A 23,992-nucleotide genomic window follows, 5' to 3' on the forward strand; every position below is an offset into this window, starting at 1 on the left:
GCACTCGACAGAGACTGACTTTCCTTCGCGAAACTCAACGCACGAACAGACGATTCCACGAATGGCCGGGAATGTCACGAAATGAAGAGTAAGTAGTCTATTAGTAATCAATGCGCGGAGAAACTTTGTCGAGCGCCGGTGCTCGACGACGAGTGCAACGACCGATCGACGACGGCCACGAGAACACACCCGGAGACCCTGTCGACGACTTTGACTCTTCCTCTCGTCGATCGTTACAAGAGGATTATTGAAGCGCAGGGAGGATGATTAAGGGAAGATCGACGGAAGTTTACAGATGTTTCGAAGATTCGAAACTCGCAAGATTTGTAATTTTGCATGGTTTTATTTGGTTTACATGCGTTTACGTACGGTTGGATTTGCACTTGGGAAAAATAGGTACAATTAGGTGTGTACCCAGCTACTTGTGAACAAATTTCCAAATCTTTCATGGATTTAAAAGTTGAGAGTGTGTTGGTCAGTTTCAGTTCATCGCAAAGTCGAGGTTACTATTTGACATAAACGTTGGCAGGAGAAAAATTCTCATAAAATCGTGGCAGGTTTGTCGATGTTCGATCTTAGAATCGAAATAATCTACTGTTCGATTTGAACGATTTCAAATATGTAACAACGTCTTAATGACTGGATGGATCACGAGATCGTTTATAGGATCGTTTAGACTAGCGATTGTGGCGAAATTCGCGAATACCATTGCCCTGACAGCGAGTTGACTCGAATGTTGGCCGCGGACGGGAATGCGATGACTTGGCACGCTGGCAAAGGAAGCAAAATAAGATCGAGATCTCGGATGCCATCGTCGAGGGAGAGAAAAAGGCCTCCCGCGCGAGCTCTCTCGCGCGCGAATCTTGCGAAACCGAGTCCATTCAAATCCATCCTTCCGACACTCCTGCAACCGTCGACCAACAAACCAAAGAAACGAGACAAGAAAAAAAAAGTTAAAAAGCAATGCCGTGAAACAAAGGAGAGAAAGCGCAAGAACGATCGAAACGATCGAAGACAAAACGGAAGAGAAGGTTTGGAAGGTCCTCGCACCAGCTGCACCACGTAACCTGCTCGTCGTAAACTAGAAGCATCGAGAGGCAAGCACAGCGACAGCTACGTGGCGATCCAGTCGTCCCGTTCCAGTCTCATCCGCGTGCACACCCACACGTCTATGCGGGTGAGACGAGCCTCCAACACGGTGAGAGACTGAAAGAGCCACACACGATGGAGGAGTTTCCATCCACACATCAACGATTATCCTGAACGTGCACGAGGTGCACGTGGAATGTAGACACTGAAAGCTACACGTATATACGTACACGTACAAATTAATCCTGAGAAGCTCGAGAGAGGAGAGCTCAGGTACGCGAGAACGAGCGACAAGGAGGATGCTGGATACAGAAGACGAACTCGAACACGACCAGAAGAGAGAATATACTCATATACATACACACACGTATACATATGAAGAGAGAGAGAGAGAGAGAGAGAAGAAAAAAGAGAAAGAAAGGAGAGGAGGAGACACGTATATACACACGAAGAGACGGATAGACAGCAGATACGGATATAACAAGGGAGTGGAGGGGGAGGGGAGAAAAGGAGAGAGAGAGAGAGAAAGAGAGAGGTATAGAGAGGTGCACTGGGTACAGAGCGGGGCCAGAGCAGAAAGAGAAGGCTCTCTCTTTCTGGTATGTGTGCGGCGCGCGCGCGAGCCGAGCGTGGGAAGCTGCTGCACGCTCGGACCCGACACTGCACCGACACTGCACCGGGCCTCTCCTTCGTGGACTCTCGTCGAGTTTGTCGAGTTTCGTGCTACGAACGAGAATAGAGAGAACGCTATATACCGGCCGGCGCGGACTAACGTCCTGGAGTGAATGTTATATAAGCGTTGAGAGGCGAGCTGACTAGCCTCTCCGGATGGATTCTACGCGAGTTTTCTGAAAATTATACTTGGCTCTTTCTACCTTCTTTCATACATCGCTGTTCAAACGCTTTAGAAGCGAAATATTTGGAAATATCACGCAATACGAAGCGATGCGTTCGTTTTTATCGGCTGGCAAATTTATATATTCTCTAAATTAACGTAATCCTTCGATAAGGTAATTTGACATTTTATTGTAATCGCTGATCGATATATGAAATTTGATTAACGTGACTATTAAAAGCGTGGTACAATTATACCTTTCTCTGTTGTAACGACCACTTTCGTTGCCATTGACACGACACTTGGAATTCTACAAACTCTTCCCCTGATTCCCTGCTCGCATAATTTCCCACGTCATTTAACCCTGTTACACAAATCACGTTGCTCGTCCTTTTCGCGTGTCATCAGAACAAGCACGGAAGAAAATCCTAAATTCGACAGCCTCTCCGATTACCAGTGAACAGTATAAATTACGCGGCGGTGAGGACGCGAGACACAGAGCCGGACGGGGCAAGGGATGAACAGAGAGACGAGGAGAGTCACGGAGAGAAGAAGAAAGAGAACGTCAGAGAGGATCGTCTCTGTAATTTCATACACGGAATTCCTACAAAAGGAGGGATGTCACGCGCGGTGCAGTCGCGATGGGAAGCGTGGGAGTGCACGCATGTTACGTGTACGATAATAGGCGCTGCAAGGAGAAAATAAAAAGAGAGCAGACTTACGTGTATTGCAGTAGTCACCCTTCCATCCAGAGAGGCAGACGCGCTCTCCGGACGGGCTGCAGCTGTAATGACCGAAATTGTCGTCCCTCGGCCTGCACAGGTTTTCACAACCCTTTCCATAGTAGTGCGCCACGCAAGTCACCCTATATTCGTACACCATCTTCGCGTGTGCGCTTCTGTATTCGTCCTCGGTCCAATTCGGCCCGACGTCCAGCCACTTTTGCGTCGTCAGCCTGGTTATCAATACTTTTTCTGGAAATTAAGAAAATTGTCTGCGTTAAAATTTTGTGATATTTCCTTCTATCTTTGTTATTCCCGAGAATTAGGAAATGTAAATTCTTTCACTGAATTAATTACTGTTAAACACTATTAACGGTTTCGTTGCATCTTTTTCTTTCTACGCTATGAAACTGTCTTAAAATATTTTTATTCTTTTCCCCAGTCTTTTCTTATACGAAGCAATAATTTTGTTTACAGTACGACAATATTGCTTTCCCAGGAGATCAATTAACCTCGCTGTAATTCAAATGGATTTGCCAAGAGATTCGCTCCGATTGATACGATACAATTAACTGCTCCGTTTGCCCGGCTGAAATCAATTCCAATTTACCACCCATTGATTTCGACACGTCCGCGATGTCCCACGTGTCGCCGTATCCCCCAGAAACATCCCCAACAATACCACCTATCATTCTATACTCTCTCGCTCTATACGACCGACCAACCCCTCCGATCAATTACTACGACGATTCTTCAACGTGACAATTTCACGCGTCAAAATCACGCTAATCGACGTGACACTAAATCGAAAGCGTATTCAAAAATCTATCGTGAAAGCAACGCGATCAATACGATAAGTCTGAAATTTGACGCTTCCAAGTTTCATAAATCAGCACGAACCAACCTCGAAAGAGTTCTAAAAGATCGATCGCCGGTGATCATCATCGTCTTGGCGCATCTCGATCGATCAATCGTCGTCCACGGCAGAGGGAGAGAGTGCGGCACGAAACGCGAAAAGTAATTAAGCATGTCCATCGGAAGGGCAGAAAGAGAGAGAGAGATAGAGAGAGAGACAGAGGAGCAGCGAGGTGGTGGTGCTGCGCCCAATGATGCGATCGAAGTGCATCGGCCTCCGGCGAGAGAGACAGAGAGAGTAAGAGAGAGGGCAGACCGGACGTTCGTCCGCTATTGCTACTCCGCCGGCGGCACGCATCCGGCACAAAGAGAGTAAGCGTATACCACCACGTTGTGGCTCTGGGAAAGAGGCGTTCTTCTTTTCTTCTTCCTTCTCTTCTACACCGCCACCACACAAACTACTACCCTCTTCCTTTCCTATGTATCTCCACCTCTTCTACTTCTCCTGGCTGCCTCCTTCTTCTTCTTCCTTCTACCATTGCCTACCTGTTTTCGCAACAGAATAAAAGTAGAAGGAGGAAGAAGAAGAGCACACACGGTTCAGGCTTCCTACTAAACGTATTATCGTAATGGGGCAACAGATTAGGAGGGCTCGTCCATCTTTCTCCGTCGTTCAAGCCTCGATCAGGTGCCCTACCGAAAAAGCTGCGTCTCACGATGCACACAGGGTCCAAGCAAGCCTGACTGGGCCAGTTCATGATGTTCGTGTGAGAGATTCATGGCACGGGCAAATGGGTCGAGTAGTATATACATCGGCCGTGCTGTATGGTTACGTTGTGGTCGGTAGCGTAAGGAAGAGTTAAGTGGTCAGCCTCCGTGTTCCTGTTCTTTTTTTATCCTTTTCTTTCCTTTCTTTTCGTTCTAGGTTTCGGTTCCCTTCAGGGCCTCCGTGATGAACCTAATGAACGGTTCACCGGAGCAGTCTCGCGATCGCCAGGGGTCTATTTTTGAAACTTGGTTGAATTTCGAGAGCCTCCATTTTTCTTTTTTACTTTGCGGCAGTAATCGCCAGCGAAAACTCGCGAGTAGAAATTGGGAGAAAAGAGAGTTTTGGTATAATCGGGGGAAGGATAGGTTTCGAGATGCGTTCCAGGTGTTTTCGAGATACAAAAAGCAATTGTTTCGTGAAGGATGAAACACGAGGCGCGATCGTAAGAAGATCGCGCGCTTCGAATCAGTCGACCAACGATTTCGCGACGCCTGTTTGAAGCTACGGAAAACCGTGACCATATCGCGCGGCGACAACCGTCAGAAAACGGACCTTTCGTTACGCTATCGAGTCTGACCGGAATTACAAAGCCCACATGCACTGTGCAGCCTATTTTACCCGAGCACATACTTTCAATATTTTTGCTCATTTCAATTTCTCATAAACGTCTGCATATTTGACGAATACAAGAGGCGAGACGGTAAGTACGAAACAAGGAAACTACCAAAACTGAGATTTCTCGCGACTAAAGATCTCGGTGGGAACGTAAATATATATTACTCTCAAGTAAAATACACAGTGTATCGCCTAACTAAACATACTCGTACAGTGTTTGTAAAGCAAACATATATCTCAAATTATTAATAAATAATCGACGGAACAGGCAGCAGAGAAGCAGGGAAGGGAATCGACGAAGAAAAGAGCAAAGAAGTTTAAAAAAAAAGGAAAGAAGATAAAAAGAAGAGTAGAAATAAAAGGACGAAACGCAGGATTCGCCGATGGCGTGCCCGGCAATACTTAAACAGGATACCCAGGGCCCTCTGTTCCCAGAAGGGAAGTAACGTTTCGCTGTCGGCGAAACGGGAGTCGAGGGAGAAGCAGTTTACCGAGCCTATCTTCCCAGGTGATGCTGTTACGAGTTCTGAAAACGCCGATGTTCGCACGCCACCACCGCAGATGGACGTGTGTACGCGCGATCGACTTCGTTTCGTCGTCCTTCGTCTTCGGCATCGATTCGCACGGCACGAAGCTTCCATCTTTTTCCACCACTTCTTCTCTATCCAGCCTCTATATATACGTTTTATTCGTTTGCTTTTCGGATGAATCGGTATTTTTTCTAACGGCTAGACATAGATACAGGAGGATGTAAAAGGGGAAAGAACGGTTCTTAAGCGGTCTGTTTACGTTGAAAAATCGTATCAAGAAACTGATTTCCTGGCTGTTCGTTAACGAGAAACTCCCTATTGTTTCCTGTGTCTATGCGTGTGGATTTTGCTCATGCATTAAACATTGTACCATTAAAACGGAATTATTCATGTTCGCGTATAGGCGGATCGTTTATGTTTGCGACTAATGTCGGATGCGAATCAACGGAACGCAATGAAAATCGTAGTGAGATGAGGGCTTTAATAACGACGTTCCAAAAGTGTTCTATGTTCTATGAAACTACGTGTGCTTGAGAATTTCTTGGACAATTTCAAACGTCTTATTTGTATCGGGATAGACAGATCAATGAACTTGTTGTATGATAATTTCATATCGCCCGAATAAGACAGAGAATCTGCAAACAAATGCAGCGTGTCTCGCGTGAATTCCTCCTTTTAAACAATATTTTTGCCTAAACCCCTTCTTTTCCTTTTATTGAGGTTTCCAAGATCGATTATCAAGCGACGATCTTAAAATCGCACAATCTGTACGATATATTGGGTTGGCAACTAAGTGATTACGGATTTGTCAATACTACCTAATGACAAAATCCGCAATCACTTAGTTGCCAACACAATATATCCCGTGTTATAGATTCTGTAGATCGCGGAAATTCAAGCTTACGAAGAAAGAGAAAAAAAGACGCGTACAGTTTTCAGGAAAATCAAAACGTATATAAAGATACAGCGTAAATAAAAAAAGTCTGGATTTGCGTGAAAAGAGATGATAAAACTGAATGAAAATACATGTTAATCTAAGACGCCGGTGAAGAGGTCGATTATTCGCTCGTGACCAGTCTTAGCGCGACTTCCTTCTCGACGTGAACGCGTTATTCCGGGAGAAAACGCTTGGCAGTCGTTCCTCCAGTGTGGAACGGCTGCGTGCACGCCTGCGTGTGCACCTGTAAAACGCCCGGTGAACTCGAGGCCAGGCCGATTCAAGGTATTCATTAACGACGCGGCGGCAGCGCCGCGAGTAGCCAGACATTTTCTATTGTTCATTCAGAAACGAGCGGTCGTCGAAGGATAGCCCCGAGCTGGCAGGTAGCCAGATGCATTACTCAACCACCGTGGCTCCTCTATCGCGGAAAAAACTCTCGTAACCTGGATCATTGTGTCGCGGATAGCTAGCTTCTTCGAACGACATCGTTCCACTGGTCGCCACATATCGCCAAGAATAAATCATACGCGGCATACGTCTTTATACGGAATATGTTTATTTGTTGTTTTTGTAGATCAATTAATCGTGTCAAATTGTAGGCTTGTAAACTGAGACGAGCTTTGGTTACTGCGCCGCCTTCGACGATCCGTATCGTCATTTCACTGTGGTCTCGCGAGTTACAGGTTTTACGTTGTGATATCGAGAAGACCGACGACTTATGGTTACTTAGATTAGCATTCGTAACTGAACGCTTTGATCGATTTGTAGAGTAGCATGGATTTTATCAAGGTATATATAACTGTATCAAGTAAATATCAAGTTGTTATTTTCTTATGAATGTGTAAACTCGCTTGGGCGAGACTTTACGACTTAAATCGTAGCTTTCAAATGTAACAAGGGCTTGCGGTCGGTTTCGATTTCCACCCTTCGATCGACACCCTCCGTCGAACCACACACACAGAACTTCTAAGTCATCCGGACTAAATTTATGATTTATGAATGAAACGCGGTAAGAACCCTTCATCAACGTCGAACTGTTCAAATTAGCACGGAAATTGGAGAACTAAGCAAATACGGAAATTTAATATGATATAATGTTGTGCCACTAACGAGTCTCCTTTACCTCAAATTAACTGAGATAAAAAACTGTACAAAAGTAACAAGAAAAAAAAGCTTGAAAAAAAGGGATGTACATACAACTGTACGAAAGATAAGAGAAAACGCACTTAGCGATTAATTAGCAGCCGATAAAACATCTTAATACAGCTTTGTTACCAACTGACGAGGCAAGGAGATATGCATGCAGGTTGATTTTTCGATATCTCATCGTCGATTCGACGAATTACGGGGTTCCGGGAACAAGCCAGGCCAGTTCTGTGTTATCACGGCGGGTACATGCGCGCGACAGCGGACCAATTACTCCGCTCGCTCATTATCGTTCGGCTGTGGAATGGCAGGTGCGCCGCGAGGAACGCGCACGGCGTGCACAGTGCACACGCGGCCGCGTGCACACGGCGTGTCCCCTGTCCCGACAGGAGCAAAAGGGAAAAGCGATGGAGAGCGGTTGACAATCGACGATGACGTAAGCCATCTCCTCTCTGCTCGCTATACCCGAGTTCCCGTTCAAGCTGCTCTGTACACACTGCCACACCGCAAAACCGTCGTAAATCCAGCCGCGTCTCGTTTCGTTTAACGAACCGCGTTACCGCAAACGAGACCTCTCTCTGCTGATTCTCTTCTGGCTGCTGCCTCACTCACGCCTTTTCGTTCAATAAACGAGAGGAGAAACGGAAACTCGTGTTACCAAAATCAGTGTTTTTGGGGATTTAATCTTCTAAAGATCATGAAAGAATATAAATTCTATTATATTGAGACGATATGTCTTAAGGAAACATTTAGAGAAACTGGTTGGTTAGATCGTCCTAATGAAGAGACTAATGGAAAGTTTAATGGAAGTTTAATCGTTCTGATTCCATTGTAATCGATTCTATGGATTCTATTATCAAGGGGACTACGTGTTACTTCTTCTTAAGTTTCATAATACAACTCACGCAGCAGAATGTCGAATCTTCACGGTTTCAGTTCATCCGATCTAGAGTCAACCGGATCTCGAGAAAATCCTACACCGACGAACAACATCATCCGTAAACAAGAATCGACTGCAAAAAGAGAATGCCTTTTGTCGTGATAAAGAAAGGGCCAACTTTTGCTCGATTTAACCGTATTTCCCTAGCAAGTTTCTGCTGGAAACGGAACCAGAAATAATTCCAACGATAATTCGTGGCGCAGGTGCGGTCCTCGAGCAACCACGTTGTGTATCTTCGGCTTATGGGCAACGGGCAAACGAACGCATCGTGTGGCGAAGAGGAAAAGAGAAGGAGAGAAAAGAGAGGTTAGTAACATAGAGAAAGGGAGGGAGAGAGACGGAGGACGGTGTGGGCCTGAGAAAGGAAGCAGCATCCGAGCAACGCGAACAGCAATAAAGGGCTCGTTTCACCAGTACGTTGGGGGCATTATATTGTGCGTGGCGCGGACGATATACACGGCTGGCGCACACAAAATTCCGAGCACAATGTGCGCGGTGTGTTTCGACGATAAAGGGGTCCAGGGTATGTCCAAACATACGAGAACCAAGCGGACAAAACGCGCGTCGTACTATATTAATGGCAGAGCGTGGTTGCTCCATCTTTCTTGCTTCGTCTCGGTTTGTCTCTTTCCAGCCGCGGATGCGCCGGGCAGGTACATCTGTGGGATAACGGTAGGAATTCCGTTCTCGGGCGAGCTTGAAACAAAGGAAGCCAAGCTCGATTCCCTTCGTAATTAGCCGCTTCGACGGGGATCAGAAGAGAGTTTTTCTGGAGTTGCGCAGCTGTGGAGCCTCCGTGGGACTAGGAAGCTTCGCGGAGAACCGGAAGAAATTTCATTAAAAAAGTAGCGGAAGCGATCCTTTCGGCAAGATATTTCCGTAGAACCGCAGTCTTTTTCTTCTTTCGTAGAATGTCGCGGAAAAGTTTCAGTTTGAGTAATGATATTAATCAGGAGAGCGAAAGAGTAGAATGTCGAGGAAGTTGTTTCGTTGAATTACCATTTTACGTAGTACATCGGAGAAGTTTGATTAAAAAGTTAGAGCCGAGGATCGCACTGCGAAACGACATTTCGTAGAAACGGAATTGGAAGGCTTGAAACCACAGGAATATTGTTAGGATACCGAATTGCTGAAGGATACTATGTATCAGAGCAAATAACAGAAGTATTATACGTCGCGCTAAGAATCATCATGGTAGTCAGACTGACTTCTCAGTCCACTGCTACATTTCAAAAAGCGATATCTTGTATTTAATATTGGATAACGTTATGTTAAAAATCATTGAAAATTCAAACGCCTCTAGGTTAATTAATACTCTCGAAGCTTCAAATTATATACACCGCTATTACGATTCTTAATGCACTGAATGATTTTCATCCGATTGAGCAAATATCTCGGATCCTTTGGTCTAGCCGCGTCACTTTGAACTTAAAAGATGAAGAAGGCCTGAAGCGTAGTAAGAAGAGCGAGACCGCTTAATTTCTTTCCCGAGGTCCTGTGTGTCTGGCTGGCAATTAGAATGAACCAGAGACCGGAAGCTATACGTGGCCGTGCAACGCTCTCATGCGTGGCTCTTATATACGCGTGTGTGTTCGCGCGGGTGTGTGCGTGTGTGTATTTGTGCGTCTGTGTGTGTGTGTGCCCAAGCACATTGCTTTACCTACGCTTCCATCGAGTGCGAGGATCACGCCAGGACGGTAATTGAATTTCGTTATTTCGGGACCTACGTTCGACCGCTTAATTCGCTTTTATCTCGCCAATCTGACTGAGATTTCCCCAGATGCGGAAGTAATAAACAGTCCTGCTCGTCTTTCGGCTATTTGCATGCATGTTTTCCCGGAGTACATGCTTTAATGAGAGAATGTCGTGTCTCGAAACCGTGCGACGATTATCGCGTTCAAGCGTGCTCGCGACGATCATCTGCGGAAATTGAAGGAAATTAGGGTATCACTGGATCGACGAGTCGTTCCGGTAATTGGTAACACTGATAAGTTGTACAATACTTGGAGATGTAAATGGATACGCGCTTTCGTTTCGCTCAATAGTTATACTATGCCAGGATTTATACAACTATCGATCGAGCCAGTTAGTTTTATTTCTATTGTGGAATCAACTCAAAAATCATCAGAATTCTGTGTTCTATACTTCGCAAAATTCGACTTTCTATATTTTACAGTTAGCAAGATTTCATATTCTATACATGGAAAAGCCGTGAATTCTATATTTTCACGTAATACACTTGACGAAACTATACATCCCCTTCTTTCATTCTGTAAATGCTTAAACGATGTTTCAACGAATTTAAGTTTCTCAATCTTTTGGATCACTCGATCTCAGAGTATTTAATTCCAACATAATATAATTACTTTACGATCTAACGATACCGGGTGAAAGTTGAAATTAAACAACTCGTTCTCAAAGCTTAATTTGTGTTCTAATTTGCTACGAGATGATCTACTATATATAAAAAAAAAAGGTTCGGCGAGACATCAAAAAATATGAATAGAAAACTTCCGCGGTTTCTCGGCAAAATATCGGCTAGCATAGAAGAGTTCGATAGACGAGAACCCCGGGTTACCCGGGTACACATAGGATACATCCATATCCTCGTCCACAGAGGGTTTCGTATTACCGTGGCGCGTTGCTGGAAGCTAGGTGCTACGGTTACACAGGAAGGAAACACTAGCGCCTCCGGCTGCTTCTCTTTCCCTCGTTCTGCCTGTTCTCCGTACGCTATGACACAACAGAGAGCGCCGACCACTTTGTGCACGTGGACGCGACGCGGTAATGAGCAAGGAAACATAACTGAAAATGGGTCGAGAACAGACACAGTCACGAAGGGGGAAGAAAGACTCGAGTACAGCTGGAACTATCGGCAGAATGTTGGCAACGCGTTTGCGATTTGCGGTGAGAGGATGAAAATTGGGAAAGAGAACGCAGATGTTCGCTAGAATTATGAGAATTACCGTATCTTTTGTTTACATTAGTCTATTATGTCCTTCAAGTTATTTTTCTTCTGTTGAAATAGGAACGAGATTGAAATGTAGGAATTCGAAGATCGTAACAATGTTGAAACAAAATACGTACACGTTACTTTGTCGTTAGAAAATGACACAATAAATGATGTAGGGTAGCAGATGGATACGCTACGCGTTTATTTGAAAACCTAGTTTCCAAGAGTCGAACGAAATATATATGTATACGTATTTGTCAAGAAATGACAATCATTCGATTCGATCTTCTTTCGAATCACGAACTATTACAACCGCAAACGAAGGAAACTATATTTTCTGCCGGTGTTACTATTCCTCATCAGTCAGATCATCAAACAAGACTTTCGACCGAAAGCTCGAAAAGAAAAAACGGAGAACCAGTTAAACGAGAGCTGAAACCGCAGCATTCAGAAAAAAGCAACGATATTTGTCCGCGGAAATGTGCGGCACAGGAAGAGACCTGTCCCTCCGGAGGTTGAACGTATCGAAACCGTACGAAGTAGAAGAGGACGAAAAGAGTGTCGGAGGTCTTGTAAAAGAAGAAGAGGAAGTATACAAGGAGGTTACGTCTCTGGTGAGTGTCGTGCACAGGGGCCGGAAGTGGGTTCTCGGCTGGTTCGAACCCGATGCATGGTATCGAGGGCCACGACCCAGCTGGACTGCACATGCCCAAACCTTCTAAAACCTTCCCCGTATTTAGAACTATACATAGAGAGAGAGAGAGAAAGAGAGAGAGAGAGAACTAATTTTAAAATATCATGCTCCTTCCTTTCTCCATTCCTCTCCTTTCATCTCCTCTTTTTTTTTCCTCTCTTCATCTCCTTCATCCTTCGTTCTTCGTTTTCTTTTTTTTTTATTCGAAGCGCGTGCGAGCGCACTCGTGCCGCCGATACGAGGCGCACACGCGGGGCCTATAACGCTACAGAGACCAGATACAGTCTTCAGGAAGGCTTAATAGGAAGAGAGAATCACGAAAGATAGAGAGAGAAGGGTAGAAAAGGTTACTTACCGGGTGAGTGGTGTGTCGTGTTGTCTGCGTCGTGATAAGCCTCCACTATCAGCGAGAATGTGCCCTGGGAACAGAGAGGAGGTTGGTGAACTTCGATGAGACGCCGAGCTTAATCCTATTACTTATCTTAACCGCTACCCCTATCGACTTATACAGTTACTTATACCGCTGGTTGTAAGTCACTGAACACTTAACACGGTCAGGATAACGAAGACTTTAATTAGGAAATGATATTGATGCTTATAGACCATTTTCATCAGATAGACTTCTATCATGCTATTGTTAATAAACTAACCTGTAATAAACTGTACTATGTATCCAAGATATTTTTTTAATGAGAGTCAGGCGTGTGTAAATCTACGTCACTTTGTATAAAGATCGATATATCTACATCAAAGAACTCACGATCACTAACAATTTCCTCGAAATTAATAATACTACAACTTCATTTCCTCCACAAACTATATGTTAGCCTACGTTGTTTTGCTTACATTCTATTTAACCTGTTAGAATAAATCCTGCCAGTCGTTGTGCTTGAGATTAGCAAATGTTCAATGCGAGCGTTGAACAACGATATAAATCACTTAACGTGACAGATTCGATCGCAAAAGAAAGCCAAGTGAAAGATACGCGAACGACACACAGAACGGTGAACCCAAGTGTCCACGTTTCGGCGCGAAAAAGCGCGGCAGCTGTGCGTGCCATCGCGTCACGCAATTAACAATAAATTAAACGTTCCAGAGGCGGACTGGCCGATCGCGTCACGTGCGCACCTGCCACGCATTAGAAGGGTGCGTGTGTCCCTTTGGCGAAGCGTGCCTAAAAACCTGGCGGAACTCGAGCCGAGGTCATGCGTTGCGGACAGATAGAGGCGCGACAGAGCGTGTCACGCCTCGCGTACCTTCAACCCTCTCTGTACACGAGTCGACGAACCCCTTCTTTCCCTGCAGCTTTTCGAATTACCGTGAAAGAAGAAGGGTGAAGAGGGCGAGGGTGCTTCGAACAGGGGAGGGTTAACTTTTATAACGACCAACCGGATATAAATCATGCGACAAGCGTTTCTCCGCCGATGGCACGTGCTCGTCCGCTCCGTTTGACCAAGAATTACCGAGGGATGGTTAATTGGTCTCGAAAATAAATAATCGATCCACATCGCGCTGGAGACCGTTTTAATGGAATGCTTTCGTCGCCATCGTCGTCGTCGTACCGGGGAAACCTGTTATACTCTTGTTTGCATTATCCATTATGGATATATACGGCTACAAGTGGACATATACACTTGTGTGTATGTGCATGCAGAACGGGCCACACACGCGACCGCGTATTGTGTAACAGAAATTACGTTTGTCTCTGCAGACACGCAACCGGCGATCTATTAATTCCCGCGCACGACCCGATCGTTACGTTGATTCGTATTAACGGAACAGTAATTGTAATTGATCATTCGGTTGATCGGAGAATTCGATAAGGTTCTGTTAACTCGGAAAATTCCTCGGTTTTTTACGTTATTCACCTATGCGATCTTGCGTCTGATATTTTTCCACTTGCGCAGAGATCGCTTATCAAATGTGTTTATCGTCGGTCTTTAGCGAGCTGAGAATAAACAAGTCGATGGGATATATATTTCTTTCGTTTCTAATTATACATTGAAACGACGCGAGTGTATAGAGTACAAACACACCGATAGTATTCTAAACTTGATTCGCTATTTTTAATACCTTATTATCGTTTACCGAATTATTTTTAGTGTAAGGAAAATGACACCGATAACGCTCTTCGTATCAACTTCTTTGTTGACTTCCACTTCGAACCTAATTATCTAACAAAAGAAGAAAACGGTTAACGAAGCAAACGCGAATCGAACGATTTCGCACGTCCCTGCGTAGAAATCCGGGCGCGAAAGGCACCGGTGTGTAGGCGTCGAATCGCTCGCACGACCATAAATCCAGCAACGATACTCCCTATGGACGAGAGTACGGCCCACGCCGCGGCGACACACGCACTCGTGCACACGCATCGTGTGCACGCCGCTGTCGTTCGTCCACCGGCGCGGCGGCACATTATTGTGTAATAAGTACGTGCCGTACACGCGGTGCTCCGTACGTGTACATGCAGTGATAATGCGACGTTTAATTATTAACGTCACACGCACGCGTATGTACATATCCACACACATGGTTCTGCATCGGCCTGCGTGTGTACCTGACACAGTCAGACAAGAGACTATCGAGACAGAAAGAGAGAGAGAGAGAGAGAGAGAGAGATGGTCGAGGAGCGGCTGGTATTACACACGACCTCGTTAGTCGTTGCCGCACCGTGAATAATAAATGTTTATATCCGGCCTCTCTGTCATCATCGTTGCCGTTCCTGTTCGCGTAAACGAGCCGGCAACTCGGACGTGCCGCGAGCACTGGGAACAATTTCATTATTCAGAGATCCCCGATGACCTGGCGCGTAGTAAGCCGAGTCGAGCATCGCTCGTGTGAGAAATCCGCTTTGCGTGTATCCCTACACCTATCTTTCTCTCTCCCGCTGCCGGGCCCGGCCTCTTTTTCCCTGCAGGTTAAACAGAACGATTTAACCCGGTTTTTCCATGATTCGTGATAGCAGCTGACGAATGGCTGATTTGTACGTCGGGCGCATGGGTGTACACCCTTTTGATCGTTGTTCGAAACGCGATATCCGCTGTGCGGGGACTGTTTTGCTGCAATTGCTAATGAATCGTGCCTCGATGGCGTGATAGATGCAGATTGGATAATTAAATGTGAAACCGAACTACATTTGTGTATCGAGGGTAGGTTTCATTTCTATGAATATTTGATATGTCGAGAGATCCCAGTGGGTAATGCGAGGTAAACCTCTGCAGGCTAGTGATATACTGTTTAATGTTTTGCCAAGATTTGTAAAATGTAATGTTTGAAACCTTCCTTAGCTAACAAACGACTAATATTAATCGACTGAAACAGATCTAGCTTCACTCACTTACACTCATTACCGAATTCTCTTACAAGAGAATTGCAAGATATAATTGCAAGTTAAATGCTTAGCATTGCAACACATTCATAATACAATAATAATATGTATATACCATAACAGGCAAGTGTTTCGACAGAACTCATATACACACTACATATAGGGATCTGCTAAGAACGAACATTTAGAATTTCGTCACTTTCGGGTCTTTAATCAAAAAATCGTAGACAAAAGTCCCTGGAATACCAGGCAACGTAGGAAAAAAGGCCGCGGCGATTTCTCTGCCCGATATATATCCCGTAAAATCACGAGGCAATTTGTCACCGGGAAAAGAACGAAAAGGCAGAGGGGCCGCAGGTATGTCACATGCGTGTACACGTTAGAAAGTTCCAGCGTGAATTCCGCGGTATACCTTAGTCCTCTGTTGAACCTTCGAGATGGGGCGCATTCGTTCACAGAGAAACAGAGATGGAACGATGAAACAAAAAGGAATGGAAGAGAGAAGAAAAGCACGATGGGGATAAAACAGGAGGGAAAAGGTGGAAAGGGTGAGAGGATGGAGCGGAAGGTGTAGATGTCTGAAAAGAGAAGGAAAGCTGAAAGAGGCAGACCGCCCTTTTCTCTCGCGGCAAGGACGAAAGCGAGGCGCAATGGAGGCCAGAAAGAAGGAACGATGGAACGAACGGTCCGCGGAGGCGGAGAATCGAGAGGGGGGCCCGAGCCGCGGGGGGAAGGAAATAAATTGTCGAGGAGACAAATGCCACCGTGATCGGCCGCTAATTTATTACGGGGATCGGAATTAAGCCGACAAAAACCTGAAAAAGCCTCGCGTAGGCATCCTAAGAACAATGTGTTGGGTGTGTTCAGTGGCCGGTTAGCAGTTCTGCCACGGCGGAACGAGATATAAAGATGAGCAAAAGAGGGACAAGGAGAGAGGAAAAGAGAGAGAGAGAGAGAGAGAGAGAGAGAGACCGAAGATTTGAATGAAAAGGAATGAGAAGAAAAATATGGGAAAAGAAAGAGAAAGAAAGGGACGGTGTACTTCCACATACATATACATCATGTACGTAAATGTATATGTACAAGTACATATATGAATATATTTATATATATATATATATATACATATATATACACATACATTGTGTGAAAAAGAAACAAGAAAAGGGAGGGATGAAAGAAGATAGACGCAAAAAAGCGCACCGTAAGCAGTAAGGTAACGTTGAAAGTGAGAAAAGGAAAAGGAAGGAAAAGAGACACTGCAAAAGAGACACCGTCATATATTCCTTTTCTGGATATATATATACATATATACACACACAGAAGAGGAACCTGAATGATGAAAAGGAAGAGAAACAGCCTCTTCTCGTTCCGTGTTCGACAGACAGAGAAACGAGGATAGAATGGACGAGGCGATCGTGAAGGAGAGAGAACGCGAAGAAACCGGCTTAAGGCAGAGAAAGAAAGACAGAGGCTCGCTCACTCGCGGCAGTTGGTTCCCACGGCTGCGCAGCATACCTCCACCTTCTCTCGCCTCTCTCTCTCCGCTCCACACGACTCTCCTGCTCGTGCTCCTCTTTCGTCTCGTTCTTCCTCGCTCTAACAACTCGCCATCACGTCGACTCCTTTCTTTCTACTCTGTAATTCGTCTTTCCCCGTTCAATTCGCTCGAAAAAAAAAAAAAGAATGTTCTTTCCTCGTTTCGCACTATCGAGACTACATCTAGCCACTTCTTTTACTCCTAATACCTAGCCCCTGGCTTCTTTCTCTATTTCTTCGCCCCGATAAAATAACCTCGTCTAGCGCTCCTCTCGTTCGGTCATCCGTCCTTCTTTCGTACGTACGCGCGCACAGTTTCGCCACGCAGTGTGCGCAAGCGTTGCAATCTCGTCGCGCTGCATATATGTACATATATGCACGTATATTAATCATCGCGGAAAACGGTCGCGGCGAACGAGAAAGAAGAAACAGGTAGCCTGAACGTGTACACGATCGCATATAGATGCGACCGGTGATTCGGTATCGAGGCTGAGATTGTTGCTGTTGCAGCATGATTCATAGTGGAAAAGGGAGCCGGAAGTCGGCTACGACTTTTCGCCGTCTCCTGGGAAAACGCGCGATTATCCTTGCTACAAGCTAGATCTTTACAACCGGTTGCACTAACTTTGTGTTCCTTTTTTTAAATAATCATAAAAGCTTTTAATGCCTGATAATAATATGCAAATGCTAGAGAGGCGAAGTGAAGTTCTTATGATAAACATTCTCATGCCAATATTTACCTGTTAACATACTTTTCGAAGAGAAATCTGTTTCAAGACAAAAATGCCATATCCAAATGATAAGTTCGCTCGAGTTCGCCTGTTAAAACGTTAATTGATGAAGCATCGATTAGGTAAGGGTCGTTATAAAAAGGACATAGTGTAAGAGAAAAACATCGAACGAGCTATCGCAGAAAGCCGGTCGTCCTAGCGGTTCTATTTTTAACCATTCACGCTTTAATGTCTCGCGCGCGTAGACGAGCGTGTGGTCTCGCGCTCGACAAGCGTGGCATTTCCGCATGGAGAAATTTTCGTGGCCTCCATTCTTCGTCGAAAGGAGGAAGAGGAAACCGAGGATAACGAGCGACGATGCCAGCGTCGACTCTTCGCCTTTAAGCTATGCCTCCTATAGGCGCTCACGACCTATGAAAAGTACATTGACACACCCACTCGAACGTGCATATGAAGTTTTTTAAACGCGTTACGTAGCCCGTAACGTTGACCGGTCGACAAAAGTACGAAACAATTTCCGCGAGTCCTTTTTTATCGACGAATGGAAACGATACGTCTCCGCTCCCCCCGCTGACTATGTCGAAGTAGTTTAAAGGCGAACACAGCAGCGTGCATTTAATCGCTACTCGTTACACTGAATTATTACACCAACCGAATAATTTTATTCGTTCCTTTCCTCGTTTTGAGTAATGCGAACAAAAGTCACGCTTTCACAGTCCCTCTTTAACTCGCGCGAGCGTTCTTCTGTTAATGGATATTTCACTGAGCGACCGCGGCGATATTACCCGTTCGCCGAGTTTCTATTTCCCGCGCAATCTATTCAATTATTCAGCGGAATTTCCTGCGATCGATGCGTCTGGTCAATAGAATCGCATCGGTCGCGGATTTATTGCATCGAAACACAAACATAAACTCGATTCCTCTGTTGGTGTCGCGTTCAGAATTATGCATTGAGCGCGTCTCGCGGATGGAAACCATCGTGAGATGAACGAAGATATAGAACTAGAGGAGGAGGAAAAACATCGAGAAGAACAAAAAGTGAAACGTGCTAGAAGCTAGAACTGAGAGATGAAGATACAATCTATTCTCGTAAATACACTGGTATAGAAACAAATGTCCCAGGCGGGATAGTGTCTGCCAAGTAAAAAACAGATAAAATAAAGATACTTGACAAAAAATATAAGCGCAGTTGCAAAAACGCTCGATCTATAAGCGTGATTTCTATTTTTTTTCTTTTTTTTTTCTTTTTTTTTTTTTTTTTTTTTTGTTTTACGATCACCCTGAACCAAATTGGAGGAGTTTCTAGTGACAAAAAAAAAAGAAAAAAAAACGAGTAGAAACAAAAGAAAAACGAGCAGAAAAAAGAACAGTAGCGCGTTCGAAGTGTATACAACTGGTCGTGCAATCTTGGTATAAGGGAAAAAAAATCCTGCTAATGTGCCGGCAAGAACTGAAATGAGCCAGAAAAGCAGGCTGGAATGAAACGAATCCACATGAACGGCTCGCGCGTTCCATGGGACATGTTAATAAGCTTAAACAGCAGGTCTATCAGCTGATGTACCTGCTCGATGACCACGTGTCGTACCTTCAGAATGAGGCAGAAACATATGTGGGTACCTATTTACGTGTCTCTCTATTCCGAGTCGCAACCAGAGTGAAGTTAGAAACGCTTGTGGCCCATATACACACACTCTCTCTTTCTTTCCGGTACCAGCAGCGTGCACGGAACCGGCAAAAAAAAGATGGCCCCCGGGCAGAAAGCCATTTTACCATTATTACGGAGGGCACTCTTCCTCGCTTCTCTCGTTCAGCTCTTTCAGCATCCTTCTAAAAGAAGTCACTGATGCCGTAAGAAAGACGAAGACGCAAAAGAGGTAAAAGAAGCAAAAGACGACCAGCTAAGTAGCGAAAGACCGCTTCTTCATCATCATCCGCGACACGCTTCGAGTAACCGTGCCTCCGCCTCTTAGTAAGCTATTTGTAGATAAGTTCAAGCGCGTTTGTAATCGTTAGCCGACGTAACGCTCTAATTAGTTATTCTGCTAATTAGATTTTGACGGTTAATTAGCAGCCGACTTTCCCACGATCGGAACACAATGGCCGCCTCGAGGCGCCACCTGCCACGCGTTTTTCCGCCATTCGACTCTCGCTCAGATTTGAAGTATTGTCGTTCGTCGATATATATATATATATATATATATCGATCCGAAAGATACACGAAACGATCTTATTACGTATGCGGCGTGCAAATAGAGAAAGAAAGGAAGCGACGAGGTAGAAAAGAGGTCAATCGCGGGTGGTTCTAAAGATACTCTACAGCTTGAAATCTCTTGCTAGCCCTAGCGAATAAGTTTGCACCGCAGTCGTTTCTTCGTTTGATCTGCTGGCGTCGAACTTCATCATCTCTATCATCGTGTCTTGCGTCATATCAGAAGGAAAACAGAAATGTGCCAAACATCTACCATATGACTGAGCTGACACAAATGGATGAATTTAATAAACACGACCTTCCTACCAAAAATATACCTTTTTAATATAGGTACACTATCCTTTATTAATCCTGCGAATACAGTACAAATCCATGAACATTATTCCAGAAAGCTGCATACTGTAGCAATGAAAATGAATAAAGGTAAAGCCTAAATACCATTGCAGAAGTTATTCAAAGATATATGTACATGATCCAAACAAGTGCTACCAAGTTTTTAAAATAAACGTGAGAGGCTTGTTACTATAACATCTCAGAATTAATATTCTTTATCTATTCTTTATCGATGTTCTTTGACGGTACCATAAAAGATGAATCGACAGTTTCTCAGTTGACTCGAGAAATCAACGGCATTTACAATTGCGAAACTTTCACCGAATCCCTCTGGTGTACCTATCTCGCGGAGCGATATAAGAGAAAAAAGCCGCGGTATCCGAGCATCGTGGAGCTGACTCGGGTAGAGTACCGGTCAGCTGGCGTCCGAGTCCACGTCGCGTCCTCTCCCAGTCTCTAAGACGTAATTTATGCTAAACGTTTCACGTCGTGGATGCCGCGTATCGGCGTACACCCGAGTCAGCCATTCATCCGACGCCCTTCTCCGCTTGTTCCTTCGTCTGGGACGCGAATCACGCAGCCTTTTCGGCCGTGGGACCACGATTCTCTGTCTTTTTCGGCCCCACCTTCTCTTCGTCATTTCCCCACCTTCCGCGCGGCTGCTTTACGTGTATATACCTATGTTTGTATGTGTGCGCCACCTTTATGCTCCTCTCTATCCTTGGCCGTCTCTGTCGGTCGCGCGGCGGGAGCCTTTCATTCGTCCTTCTCTCCCTTTCTTTCTGCGCTCCACGTCCTCCTCCGGTTGGTACCCACGATCCTCGAGTATGTACGATACGCGAGAGCCCTCGCTTGCTTTGTGGACCGCGGACACACAGGAAGGATAAGGGAAAGAAAGGAATTTTTTTAATGATTCTTTGAACCGACCCGATCATCTTTGTCCGAATCTTCTGTCCGGCTACGAGCGACAATGAGGATTACGTTACCCGCGGTGACGAAAAATTATCGATAGAAATCCGCTAAAACACTAAATTATATAGTTAAACTACGAAAGAATAGGAAACGAAATACGTTGGAATAACAATATTAATATTATGGGAAGAAACGTTAACGAAAAGAAAGTGTCCGTGTAGAATTAAGAGACTCGTGACAATTAAGATGAAATATATGTACGCAAATATTAAAGAAGACCGAGTACATAGAGAAATCCACGGAACGAAGCGAATTCCTCGAGGATTCCGCACAGTGGTTGTACTGTCACGAACTGGCGCTGTTTTAATAAGACTTGCAACGCAGTGTGTAACGTAAAGCAATTAACCCGAGAAGGACGACGACAGAAAGAAGCGGGAAGAGAGCGACTCTCGATCTTGATGCAACCAGACGAAGGTTACGATTACGTGTATCAAGCTCGGGGCCTCTTCTGTCTTTTCCAGCCTCTTAATTAACGGTAGACACGCGTACCTCAGACAAACACGCTTGCGCAACCAACCTCTTCCTCGCTATTTCCTGGCCAACTTTCGGTAACACCAGGCTTACCCGTCTTTTCCTTTTATCTCGTGATCGACCGACAGAGGATAATTAAGAAAGGAATTCGCGAATGAATCCGGCGTGGAAAATCACGAAGGAAAGGCACACTTATTTATTTCACCTCCTCTTTTCGTTCTGTCTTCGAACGAAAGAAGCTCGTCTATCCACGCCACTCAGCTAACTGTTATTAATGATGCATTGTTGCTTTTGCGTCTACGCACCGCGACTCCCGGCAGTGCCTGTAATTAGCGCGTTTCCGGCACGTCGATCCACCCGTGCGTTCAAACTTCGAAGGATTTCCCGCTCGAAGAAGATACGCTGTTAACTACTTTCATAGCACTAAATGCTTCGTCTTAACGTGGAAGTGTACGATTCTTCATTGACCATTCGTTTAAACCTGCAAAGATTTCCCGCTCGCTACATCTACGGTGTTAACTATTTTTCAATTAAATGTTTAGTCTTTATACGGTATATGATTTTTCGTCGATAATCGGTACAATCGTAGATTATTATTACATAGGATATAATAATTCACGATTATTGTTGGCTAGGGTCCTTCTCTTCTTTTTTTACCAGACGGAAACCCATTCTCGCGCACTGGCGCAACGAAAATAAATCCGACACTCCAAATAGCGATTACACGTACGGCGTCTATTCCTTTTCCCTGACGTCGTCCGCCGCCACATATAAGAAGAGACAGACTACCGTGCCGATTCAAAGGTTGCTTCTACCCACAGGATTTCGGCCAGCCTCTCTTCCGAGAACGTCGCTGTTTTTTTTTTCCTCGTCGTCGAGAAGAGTTCCTGTCTTACAACCGACAGCCTTTTGCCGCTTTATAGCTTGCAATATCGGTCGATACCACTGTTGGAAAATAGTGGGGGTAAAGGATGGAGACAGAGAGCAGCAGGTTAAACGACGCGGTAGACAAATTTCGAATGGAAATCAGTGGCAGAAGAGGTAGAAAGATTCTGGAAGATAAATAAATACGTACACGGCTGTTGTGAAAGAAAAAAGTGAAAGACGATGCAGAAAGCGGTTTGAAATACGACGAAAAGCGAGGAAAAGGAACGAGCAAGGCGAATTTTTGAAGTGAGAACGAGAACTGGCGCAGAGGTGGCGCGAGGGGCGCCATATGGGTTAGTAAATTTAACTCTGCCCGCGAGAGAGCTTCCAAGACAACAAGGACAGGGCATAAACGGTGCGAGAGAGAACGAAAGAGAGATTACGAGGGAAGTGTAGAAGCACAAAAGGCCTAGCCATCTGCCAGTGGCCCTGCAGTGCGTCTCATAGGCAGAAGTACGCGAACAGCAACGAGAGAACTGATGTATACCAGGGATGGTGGGCAAACATTGGCGTAGACACGCTACTCGATGGCACGCGTTAACGAGCGAATACGCTTGTGATGCACCGCCTCGTCAACGTGTCGCTTTATGTAACGAAGGTGTTTGAACTTGATGGCATTCTAGTTTCTTCACGATACTGCTGCACAACCGAATAAAAACATACCAATCGCTACTTTTTTTCGACGAATTTGTATTATTATAATTTTATGTTGCGACCATAGTCTGGGATACATCTTGTATCTTATCTACGTGTCATCGAAACCGTGTATACACCAGACAAATATACATAACTAATAATACGGGAAATGCAAAAAGAAATTGTAGATTATCACTGGAATTACTGATCTCTAGACGTTCCTAAATATACCATACAGAAATAATAATTAAAGAGGTATGATGAAGATAAATAAGATGTAATCATATGTCTACTTCAGCACATTAATTTTGTCAAAAGTACTTGTATGTTTTTCGTAACTGCGAAAACAAGTATGACAGTTTTACTACCGCGGAATTTATTTCTCTCTAAAATTAATACGTCTAAAAAATTAAATAGAAGTGGAACAAATATTGGTTATATTCTGCCATTAAGCTTTTTTATCTAAATTGTATATCATCGATCTGTAATTATTTTATCATTTCAAAAAATCGACCGTTCCTGCCAATGCCAGGAATTACTGAAGCAACAACAAGCAAGTAATAGCAGCAACAGCAGGAGGGAGAGACAAGTGCCATCGTCCGTCTCGCTCGCACTGTCGGTTCTCGCACCATCTGCCATTCGTTTGGTCATCCTCGTCGCACCGTGGCGCGCGGCTGTGCGTGCACGCGCGCACCGTGCCACGAAATGTTCGTTTTTAATGCTGATCGACCTGCCTTTCTTTCGTCGCGACCGCGAGA

At 44.8% G+C, this 23,992-nt stretch overlaps 1 protein-coding gene across 2 annotated transcripts in view; it reads right to left on the bottom strand.

Moving 5' to 3' along the window:
- Delta (neurogenic locus protein delta) overlaps positions 1 to 23,992 on the bottom strand; it is a 48,450-nt gene that overhangs the window by 16,748 nt on the left and 7,710 nt on the right. For both annotated transcript variants that reach the window (XM_069132922.1, XM_069132923.1), the window contains exons 3-4: positions 12,444 to 12,507; positions 2,647 to 2,898 (exon numbers count right to left, since the gene is read on the bottom strand). In XM_069132922.1, coding sequence (XP_068989023.1) covers positions 2,647 to 2,898; positions 12,444 to 12,507 — 316 coding nt within the window. The remainder of the gene's footprint in view (positions 1 to 2,646; positions 2,899 to 12,443; positions 12,508 to 23,992) is intronic.

Source organism: Bombus flavifrons, chromosome 3, assembly GCF_040668555.2.
Source record: "Bombus flavifrons isolate JBK064 chromosome 3, iyBomFlav1_principal, whole genome shotgun sequence".
In the NCBI taxonomy this organism is placed as follows: Eukaryota; Metazoa; Arthropoda; class Insecta; order Hymenoptera; family Apidae; genus Bombus; species Bombus flavifrons.